The sequence below is a fragment of the Oxyura jamaicensis genome, chromosome 8 (genome assembly GCF_011077185.1).
Source record: "Oxyura jamaicensis isolate SHBP4307 breed ruddy duck chromosome 8, BPBGC_Ojam_1.0, whole genome shotgun sequence".
Classification (NCBI taxonomy): Eukaryota; Metazoa; Chordata; class Aves; order Anseriformes; family Anatidae; genus Oxyura; species Oxyura jamaicensis.
The window spans coordinates 30,559,398-30,570,216 of NC_048900.1; the positions used below are offsets into that span (position 1 = coordinate 30,559,398).

The window sequence follows — 10,819 nt, forward strand, 5'->3', positions numbered from 1 at the left end:
AGCTAGAGGAGGGATTGTTTCAAATCCCCTCCAAGTTTTCTGCTAATACGCAGGGTTTGTATAAATATCCTACTAAAGTTTATTCACACACACACACGGAGGTTTTTACTGTGTATATATAAAATCACGCATCGATGGACGGGCTCCCCGGTTATATTTGCATAACCACAATCTGGATACAATTTGGCATTTTTTTCCCCCCTCTAAAAAGGAATTTAAAAGAGAGCCAAATTCTGCCCCCCTGTCCGGAACACAGACGAGGCTAGGAGTGACAGAACCACACCTCCGCCACCAGGCCGGGGAAACGTGAGCTTGCAGCCTTTGATTCTTTTGACAGCTTTTTTTTTTTAACACCAACACAGAGCTTTAATTAGAGAAAGCAGAAAAGCAGAACTGAGCTGAACCGCAGCTGAGAACTCTGCTTTTTCAGCTCCTCTTGAAGAGCCACGAAAAGCCCCTCAGAGATCTGACTCCGGACACTTTTACACTTACAAATCCTCGTCAGGAGAAAGAGGCGTAACGGAGACGTAGGCATGAGTCGCTGGAGCTCGCCAGCAGTTGCTACAATGCTTTTCAAGGCAGCTGTTGCTAAATAATGCACTTGGCCGTGTGTCCGTGCACGCGCGCGGCTCTGCGTTACCCAGGCAGGTGTCGCTCCCTGCTCCGCGCATGCCCGCGAGTTAAAAAACTGAAATAAACGGTGGTTAATTGGGATTCCCGACCTGTCCCTGTTCTGTCGGCAAAGCCAGGCAACTTTGGTGGTGTTTGCGGAACTCGGGAGCGGGGCCGGAGCTGAGTGGCTCCCCAGGCACCGGGGCAGCTCTGACAGCGTGGCCGGCCCCGCGCCCGCCGGCCCACGGCGAGGACCCCGCTCCCTCGGCCCAGAGGGCAGTTAATTCGGCTTGAAACCTGCTTCCTAACGAAGACCGGGAAGAGAGGAAATGCTTTAGAAGGCTTAAGGAATCATTGATACACGTGGAAAAGGAAGAGTTACTAGCGGGTACCTTACAGGTTATTTGTCTATACATCTTGCCCCGCGTCGCAGAGCGGCGGTGGCGCGAACGCTCCTATAGCAAAACGCACGTCTTCTTATCCTTGAAGGGGTTCTCAGAGGCAGGTATGCCCATTAGCAACGGATCTTTCTTGGCATGTTCTTCACAATAGAGCATGAGGTCTGCTGACGCCTTTGACACCTGCGGAAGATGGAAGAAAACCGTAAAACAGCCCGGTATTTCCCCGAAATTAGCAACGCGGCCAGGCGGGCTGCCCGGAGGTGGACAAGCCCCGTGCACGAGCAGATTGATGCTGGGCACTCAACGTGTGGGCCCAGACCCTGTTTCCTGCAAAAGCCAGGCTGGCCTGGGCGTCAGGCTGGGGCCAGCTTTATCTGCAGAGAGAAGGAGGAGATGAATCCTGGTGCCATGCTCTTCCTGGGGTTAGGTCATGGCAGCGGTGAAAGTACTGCTCAGCTCTCACGCAGCTCCTGCAGCAGACTAAAACTAAACAGGAGGGGTTCGGACCACGCGGCAGGTTTGTAATAAGGAACTTACCACCTGTAAAACCGGGGGGAATAACCACAGGTGTCCTCGGATGACTAACACTTGCTAGGACGCTGCGTACGGTCCCTCCTTGCGTAACGCCGCTCCGCAGCCGGCGTGGCCGAGGCACCTTTGCCGTGTGCACTCGGAGGTTTGTGCTGCCGGCCTCCAGGAGGGGCCGGGCAATAACTCGAGAAGCCAAACAGACAAAATCTGTCCAGGCAGCACTACCAACGTACCCAACATCCCGTCCCTTCCAGCTGGGAAAAGAGTCGGGCTTCTTTTGTGCCTTGAGGTAGAGGAAAGCGGTTCCCTCGACCTTCCTTTCAGTGCCACAAAGGGGCAGATGCAGCTTGCAGCCATTGGAAGAATGTGACGAAGTCTCACAATTAACACAGCACATCCACCTGGATGCTTATACCTGCTTTTTTTCTTCCTTTTTTAAAATTTTGACTTGCATTGGTCCATTTGGCAAGCCCGTGGAAGGCCGAAGCACCCGAGGCCACCTCTGAGAGCAGCCCCAGCACCTGGCTGCGTTCAGGTTTCCTGGGCTGAGGCACAAAGCTCCAGTTCCGAACGGGGAAGGGAGGCGAGCGGCGCGCCCCCAGGCACACACGCTCCGGGGGCAAAACAGGAGGAAAGGAGGGGTGAGAAGGATGCGCTCTCACCTTTATCCGTTCTATTGAGGCTTCTATTCTCAGCTGCTGGACAGTCCTCCGGGCCTGAGCTATGTTGTTGGTGGTGCTAGCCGTTTTGCCAGACATTTTCAGAGATCCGGAGGCGCTCTGTTGGAAAGACAGCGGGTTATTTTCCCAGCAGGTGGCCCAGGCACCAGCAAACAGCAATACGCTGAAAAATAAACGTTTTCTCTTATTTTACACGATGGGAGCTGGCAGCTGAGGGTCAGCACTAGAAACCCCCAGGAAAAGCACACGGAGCCCTCCTGTACGGCGTGCTGCCCGCACTCAGTGGCTCCCCGTGCAGCATCTCCCCCGGCCGCAGCAGCAGGAGGAAGGGCAGAGGCTCGCCCCTGCCCTGCCCCATCTGCCCGGGCTGTTTCAGGTCTGCAGCAGCTTTGTGACACATCCGAGGGAAAAAAAAAAACCACCACGCACACAAAACGACAGCCAAAGTTCACAGAAATCCCGCCAGCTGCCGTCTGCTCCCATATGGCCACGTACGGAGGCGCAGCAGGCAAGAAAACAAAAAGAGCAGCCTGGGACTTTCCTCCTCTGGGTAAGAAGGCAAAGCCCCAGCCCGGTGTCCTCCGTGGGGGCACACTGGGGTTCCTGCACAGCCCGACCCCACGGCGTGCTGTGCCATAAAGCTCCTGGAGGAGCCTTGGCTCCGCGTGTGGCTGAGCGAGGTGGTGGGGGAGCGGCTCCCCGGGTGCTTTTCTGTCCTTCCCTCCTGCAGCCACGTCCCCAGCCTGCAGCACGCGGGGACCGGGGAGCATGGGGCAAGCAGAGCCCAGGCACCGAGAGGCAAAACCCTTGAGGTAAAGGCTCTGCTGGCTGCTCCGAGCCATGTTCCCCAGGAGTTCAAGGAGCAGCGGGTTTGGGCCTCCTGCCTCGTGAGACCGCCGGCTCTTCCTGCAGCAAGCCCTGCACACGGGCACTGAGCTTCTTCCACAGATCCTCCAGAATCATCAGCTCCATGGTGCTGCACTTAAATCATTTATCGCGTTACAGAGACTTGAGCCAAGCGGGACCTTCCCAGGGCTGCACCCAGCCTTTCCTCGCCAGCTTCATGTTTCTCACCCGTGGGGTGAGAAACAACCCGTGGGGGCCGCAGTGCTCCGGCTCGGGGCCGACCGCGCCGGTGCCGCCCGCTCACCCAGAATCGCCTCCAGAATCGCACCGGCTGGCTTGGAGAAATCAGCTCCCAGCTTCGTATCCATTAAAGACATCTTGAAATGATTAACCAAGCTCAGGTGATTAACTTTGGGTTAAGCAGCTCGTGATGCAGCAGCGAGAAGCACCACGAGGGCCGTACCAACAGGTATTTCACGCTCCGCAGCTCCCAGCTGCCTCGTGCAGCCCCCGGGGAACCACCAGCAGGGCACGGGGCAGCTTCTGAGCCTCCCCGAGCGCGGGCCAGGAGCGGCTGTGCAGGCAGGACGCGGGAGGACTGCCCTGGCTCACGGTGGTCGCAAGGCATGAGCGATGCCTCCTGCTCGCACGCAGGCTGGAGGGATGGCAGTCCCTGGTCCTATCATTGCGATCCTGTTTCCCAGGACAAGCAGTAAAAGCGCTCTCATGAGTCTCCCCGACCCGTGTGGCCGCTGAGCAGCCGCCTCCTGGGCTCCTGGCTGCTCTCCTGGTGCGTGCAGCCGGGAGGAGGCAGGCGCGGAGCAGAACTGGTTCAGATGCCGCACGCACACCGAGTGCCAACGCCGGGGTAAGCGGGGGAAGTGCTTTTCCACGTTCAGAGGCTTTAAACATGTGCCAGTTCAAAGATCACGGTGCCAAGCAAGTGCTCTGCGGCAGACGAGGCTCCAGGTGGCTGCGGGAAGGCGCTGCACTTGCAGCACGAACCCTGGGCATGCCCAGCCCGGCATCCTGCGTGAGGCTGCCCGGGTGGAGCTGCAGCAAAGCTACAGAAACGTGAGCAGAGGAGCCCCCCCGTGCCCCTGGGCAGGGCACTGGGCAGCCGAGTCGTGGCAGCGTGCAGCAGGACGGCCGTGCAGGTGGCTGCTGCCACAGCCGGGTCAGTACCTGCATCTCGGCCGCCCACGAGCCCCTCGCTTCCCGAAGCAAAATTCCCAAAGCAAAAATCGGGGAGGAGGAGGAGGAGGGGAGGCTCCTTGCAGTGCTCGGCCCGTGGGGCGGCAGCCCCGGGAGGTGCAGCGGGAGCACCCTGCGCACACAGCCTGAGAGCTGCTGCTGGGGCCGGGATGCGGCCACGCTGCCACCGGGCTGCGCACCACGAGCAGCCCCTGGGCGCACGCAGGTGAGCGTGGAAGCCGCCTGCCGAGCAGGAGGAAGGCAGGCAGGAAGGCAGGCAGGAAGGCAGGCAGGAAGGCAGGCAGGGCCATCTGCATGGCAGCAGCTCGCCCTGCAGCGCTGCAAGCCTGCTCCAGCCCTAATCGGAGGCAGGCCCGGAGAGGCAGCAGGCGAGGCAGCCACGCGGTGAGTCAGCCAGCGCCGGGGCGGGGATGGCGCGCAGGGAGCAGCTCCGGCCGGGGGGCGAAGTCCGGCTGTGCTGCAGGCACCAGGACAGGAGGGGACGTGCGGTGTCCCAACGGCTGCGTGCACACCACCACCAGCTCGCAGTTACCGGCCGGCCAGGCCCTGCGCAGCGCCGTGCTGCAGCCAGGCTCGTGCTCATCACGGCGATGCGGCCCCCAGCGAGCGCTGGGCGTGCTGAGTCGCCGGCGCTGGTAGCGCCCAAATATTACCAGGCGTGTTGGGGGATCCAGCCCGTGAGGTGCTGGAGGGCAGGAGCGAAGCTGAGTGACACACGCACGGGTCCGGAGTCGTCATACCCTGGTCACAGGGTTTATCTTCGGGTGCTTCGCTTTGCTGCTGGGAAAGGGCAAGTTACTGGGCATGCCGGTCGCTGGAAGTGGCAAGGGGGCGGAGGTGCATGCTGAATGCATTGCGCCTTACTTGTCAGATGCAATCAAAGCGGAAACGCTCCCAGGAATTCGAGGCAAAAGCCGTGGCACGTTAACCCCGTGGACCTGTGAGTCACACGAAGGAGCCTTTTCCACTTCCAGTCGGCGACGGCCAGCCCAGCTAGCCGGGGAGGCTCACGCAGCAGCGGCCGGGTGGTCACCGTGGACACAAAAGCAGAGCTTCGTAAGCCCAGAACGACCCTGTCCCAGCGCTGGCAGGGAGAGGGGTGCCGAGAGAGCAAGGGGAGGGTTTCTTTCCGGGCAGTGCCCCCCCGGCGAGGCCTCTGTCCTGGTGGAACGGGCATTTCCAGGAGCTGGCCCCCGTGCTGCCGGCCCAGCAAACAAAAAGCAACCTGTTGTTTACATCCACGTATCCCACCCCCGGGAGTGGGACAGCTCCGCAGCTGCCGGTCCCTCTGATTTTGGCATTGCAGTTTTAAAGACACAAGGGCTAAAAGCAGTCACGGCAGAGCACAAGGCCAGCACACCCCCTCCCGTTCCGCTGGCAGCCGCAGGCTTCGTGCTACCCCTGCTCCCCGTGCCCCCAGCACAGAGCCCCTGCCACCGAGTGCCCCCTCCTCTCCCAAACGGCCTCGTTACCGAAGTTCCCGTGCTTATTTCCCCAACCGCCCAGCTGCATTAGCAAATTGGACGCTTTAAAAACATGTAACATTAGAAAATTAACCTGCTGCACCTCCTGCCCTGCAAACAAACGAGCAGCATTACTCTAATGGCCCTCCTAGGGTTACCGAACCCCTCCTGCGGAGATCTGCCAACAACTGGGTCAGCTCCCGTACCGCCTCCCCGAGTCCCCGGCCGCCGGGGGGACTTTTGTGTTAAACAAACCGCTGCCAACGGCGCAGGCTGCGGGGATTCTTGTAGGGTGCTGCTGTCTAAACCCCAGTGCCACCACGAGCTGCCCAACAGGGCAGAGCACGCAGCTCGGCGCGCCCAGCCCGGGCTTCTCTCTGCTTGCAGCCCTGAGCACACCGTGCCGTTGTGATTTCCCCCTTCCTAACACGAGGAGCCTCCAGGAGCAGGAAGGTGCGGGCGGGTGGATCGCTGCCAGATCAGAGATCAGCTTCTGCGGCAGAAGCCGTTACCTCCAGCGGGACCCGCAGCCCACCACGTACCATGGCACACGCTGCCGTGAGCTCGTGGTCATCTTGTGCCCGCTTCCACCAGTCCTTTCCCCCTGCCCTGGACGTTACTGCGCCTCGGCTCCTCCACCACGCAAGGATAGCATTGCCTGCCCCCGGAGAGCACCTTCCCAGTCCGTGCTGCTCTCCAAAGGGGCACAGCCCAGGGCACTGCATGTACAGAAATGCCACGAGCTCTTCTGAGCACGCAGCGAGGGTCTAGGATGAAGTTATTATGGGAGAGGGACGACCACCAACAGCATTTTTTACCAAGTAAGAAGAGAAATGGCTACGGCCAGCTGGAGCTGCCTCTCCTCCCTCCAAGAACCCCGTTTTTAAGGCACTGCCCTACTTCTTCCCACAGGCTGTCAGCAAGGAGGTTAAGATGCAGCAGGTACACAGCTGGGCATTAAGGCCGAGCTCCGGCCGGGATAATTAAAGCCCGATCTGTCCTTTGTACTCCCCTGGCTCCAGGAGCGTGGGGCCACCCGCTGAGCTCGATGTAATTAAGCGGCACCGTTAGAGCCCAGCACGGCAGCCCCGCGCCGCCCGTGTTACGTAAAGGCAGCTCGGCCGCAACAGCTGCACGAGGGTCAGGCGGGCGTCTCCTTGCTGCTCCTCGGGAAGGAAAGGAGCTTTCAAGCCGGGTAACTCAAAACTGCAGATCAGTAAAGGAGATTAAACCAAACACAGGCTGGCAGCGGTAAGAACCGCGACATTTAGAGGCGTGCAAGGTGCGCGCAGCCTTCAGGCGGTCAGCCACGGGTTTGCCACGGTGTCAGCCCGCACAGCACCGCGCCCTGCGGGGCGCTGACCGCTGCGGGGTGCCGACCACGGGTGCTTTGCCCCAGGGAGGCTCGGCCGGCGCCTGGGATTTGAGCCGTGGTGACCTTACCCCCAGCACCGTCCTCTCTGGCACCCCGGCACCCCGCCGCAGCTCTGCAGGCAATTCGGTAAGAACACGCCAGGCCAACCCACATCCAGCCGCCCCTCTCCCCTCACCTCCCCAGCCTCTCCAGGGCTAACAGGAATAAAAGGCCAGAGCTCGCTCCTACCTCCGAGCTCAGCGGTTTTGCTCGCTCCCCCTCCGGCCCCGGGAGGCTCGCAGCGCTGAGGGCTCAGCTGCTGCAGGCTCCGTGCACTGCGAACGCTTCAGCACGTGCCGTGTGCCCAGGTACCCGCCTGGGAGCCTGGAAGCTGCGGGCCGGGCTGGGACCTGAACGCTGTGGCTGGTTTTCCAGTGGGAAGCCGTGGCTGCTCTGCGCCGGGTCTGTTCCGACTTGCCAGCAGCCCTGAGTCCTCGCCAAGAAGCCCGGTGCTGGCACCGAAGGGCACAGCTGGGGGCTGAAATAAACAACCCCGTTTGGAGGGCACACCACAGCGCGACAGGAGCAGCGCGCAGAACGCAGCTGTGCCCAAGGGTCAGAAAATCCCCAGATCTCCGTGCTTGTGTATTTCATGGCCTTGATTTTTTTTTAATTCACAAGTCCTCGAGGGAAGAACCTCTTGAGGGGAGAACTCTTGGCATGACCGTCAGCCAAGTCGCTTGCTGCTTTGCACTGGAGCACGCCTGGAGGGGGACAGGGCTTGCTCTGGAGCCTGCGGCGTCTCCGTGCACCGAGAGCGCGGCATGGATTGATGAAGAGCTGGGAAGCCAGGACGTGTTTCAAGTGTGGTACACGATGGGAAGACATGGTGCGGAGGAAGGGGAGGGAGAACAGCTGACACCCTCAGGATTTACCTGACCACCTCTTGGGCAGCGCTGCTTGTCCCATCCACAGCTCCCAAGTCCCAGGTGCGGCCCTGAGCAGAAAGCACCCGACGGAGGGGACGTGTGCGCTCCTCCTCCAGCCGGCTGCGTGGCTCGGCAGAGGGAGCAGCACCCTCAGCACGGCACCCGTGGGGCTGCCCCAGGGCCGGACAGAGGGATGGACGGGCATACAGGCGCCCAGCCCTGCGTGGGGCCGCACTGACACCCAGTGGAAAGCAGGGCGAGACGCCTGGCGGAGGGGAACGCAGCGGCTGAGCCTCCTCCTCCTGCCAGACACAGCAGGAAGCAAGCCCTGGCGAGCGGGAACACAGCTGAAGCCTGCCCTCCTCAAACAGCAGCGTAAGGAGCAGGACCCAGCGCGGACAGAAGGGGCTCTCTAACCATCCTACCTGCGAGGAGAGGGCTCAGCGCACCCGTGCGCGTTGCTGCCCTAAGCCCAGCTCCCTTGATGCAAACCCCGGGGGTCCTGCCCCTGCCTGCTGCCAACGATTACTGCTGGCAGCGGCATCAGAGGCTTCCTGGGCTGAATCGTTAAACCTGCATCGGGGCAGATTTACAGTCGCAGGACTCAAGCTTTATATATACTAGAAAACAAAGGTTGGTTTGGGTAAAAGGAAGCAAGATCCTGCCCAGAGGGTAACAACCCCTTCGGGCGTTGACGGATCGCGCTATCACGCACAGAAAGCTAAAGCAGACGGCAGCTGCAGCACCCAGCACGCGCTGTTTGCAGCGGACAGCATCAACTCCTTGCCAGCAGCTGCAGGGATCGGGGCAACGCAGGTGCCCCAGAAGAGCCGGCCTCTTCTGCCGGGCACAGGAGCTCCTGTTTTGCGCAGACTGGCTGGGCTGTTGTGCACCCGCACACGCGCCGATTTGACAGGTGAGGTGAGCCCGAAGTAAATCGGAGACGGGGTCTGCCACGGCAGAGATGTAGGAGAGGAGAGAGGTGTAAGGGGGACTGGCCCGCCTCAGTCCTGTCCCGTTTGGTTGGATTACGGCACACGTCAGCGTGTTTCTAAATCACTTTCTTAACAAGAAATAGACAGCAAGGACAACCTCTCAGAGCAAGTGCTGCAGTTGGCCTTTTCTTTAAATTACAAACAGTAGTGCCAATCTCTTAATTAGTCCTTCTAAAATGCATAAAACCCCCCAGATAATCCGAAATGAAAACCAGACAGCTGCCACGATCTTCAGTTGCATTTGGCCTCCTGGGCTCTCTGTTAAGGCCTCGTTCCCTCACTGGCTCCGTCTCACCACTTAGCGCAGCTCAGCCCTGCTGACTGCGTCCGGGCTGTTACGTGGGATTTCGAAGTCAGGCTCCCAGCACGTGATTGTGACGAGCCCGATTTGCTTGTTGGGAAAGGAGCGGTGGAAAAACCTGCTTTTATTTTCCTCTGTGTTTTTACTGCCTGGGCTTTTTATACCTTCAGCATAAATTAAAGCCATGAGAACTCACTTCCAGATGCAGGTTTCTTTGAAAGACACCTGAGAAGTCCTGATGCCGCGGGGAAAGGCAACCTGCTCCGTGCCAAACAGGGGCGCAGCTTCCCCCGGGCAGCACTGCCCCGCTTGTGCACGAGAGAAAAAGACAAAAACGAGCTCCAGAAACGTGCAGAGCGACGTGGGCTGTACCAAGATCAGCTGGTCTTACCGCATGTAACGCGGGAACGGTCCGCGGTCAACGCTCCAGACGGGGAGTCACGAGATGCAGCCCAGCCGCAGGTTGCGTGACCTTGAGCGAATTCTTTCGTCTGGAAGAGAGACAAAGCGGAGAGGAGGGTGGGAGATGCTCGGCAGAGAGCTCCAAGGTTCCCGGGTCAAAGTCACTAACGGGGTGCCAAGCAGCACGCGAGCTGCTCGGCTGCAGGAATTTATCCGAGGGGTTATTTTGAGAAAAGGGGTAATTACGAACGCACTTCAACAAATACCGGAGTCACGGAGGGTTCCATGCCACCCCTCGCTAGCTGAGGGAGCCCCAAGGAAAGCCCCGGCCTCCGCGGGACAAGCAAGCCTTTCAAAACAGCATTTCTGCCCCCGGGCTCAACGCCAAGTCGGCTGGGGGTTATGGTGGAGGAGCAGCCGCTGCTGGCACGGCGCTGCCCGGAGCACGGCCACAGCCTGAGGAACACGGGCAGGCACGTGCCACACGCTGGGGCCCTCTGCCAAGAGTGTTGGGTGTTTGTGCTACTCCAGAATGAAATGAAATCACAGGGGTTTGGGCCTCGCCGCGCCGTTTGGTGTCCTGCAATGGAAGAAAGGAGCGAGTGTGTGCTGGACACTCACCTACATAGGCAGCCCTGACGCCCGTCCGCCTTGCTTGGATTTTATTTGTGCAGCGAGCCTGGAACAGAGGAAAACAACTGTAAGTAGTGCAAGAAAGCCGAAGCAAAGAGGAGCGAGCACCTGGGGTTTAATCCTAATCACAAGGACTGGGGCATTTTGAGCTGCCCGCCCCCAGAACACCTTCCTCAAGCCTCCCCTCCGCCCAGCTCTGCTCCCCCTCCCGAGAGCACGGCCATGAGGGGCTGGTTCCCCTGGGCTGCCTCCCAGCCAGCCCTAAAAGCCTAAACCTCTTGCTCCAGACGCTGTTCGCTGTTGTGAGATCAGCAGACGCAGAGCGGGCTGTATTTAACACCCTCCTCTGACGTTCCTTGCACCTACCGCTCCTGTTAGCCGACAGCACTCAAACGCCGACGATTCGAGGGCAGCAGTTCCCCGAGCTGTGTTCGTGAGCGGGAGTGGAACGAGGGGA

General features: G+C 60.1%; 1 protein-coding gene across 2 annotated transcripts; it reads right to left on the reverse strand.

Moving 5' to 3' along the window:
• Positions 1-864: 864 nt before the first annotated feature.
• Positions 865-10,489, reverse strand: GNG12 (G protein subunit gamma 12). Of its 2 annotated transcripts, none has more exons than XM_035333061.1 (4): positions 10,351-10,489; positions 9,719-9,818; positions 2,207-2,323; positions 865-1,193 (listed from the first exon to the last, which is right to left on the reverse strand). In XM_035333061.1, exons 3-4 carry the CDS (start codon positions 2,300-2,302, stop codon positions 1,068-1,070), a joined length of 222 nt encoding a protein of 73 aa, XP_035188952.1. In that variant the 5' UTR covers positions 2,303-2,323; positions 9,719-9,818; positions 10,351-10,489; the 3' UTR covers positions 865-1,067. The 2 variants fall into 2 exon arrangements, with proteins under 2 accessions (XP_035188952.1, XP_035188951.1); XM_035333060.1 differs by having other exon boundaries at positions 9,700-9,818.
• Between the last annotated feature and the right edge of the window lie 330 nt (positions 10,490-10,819).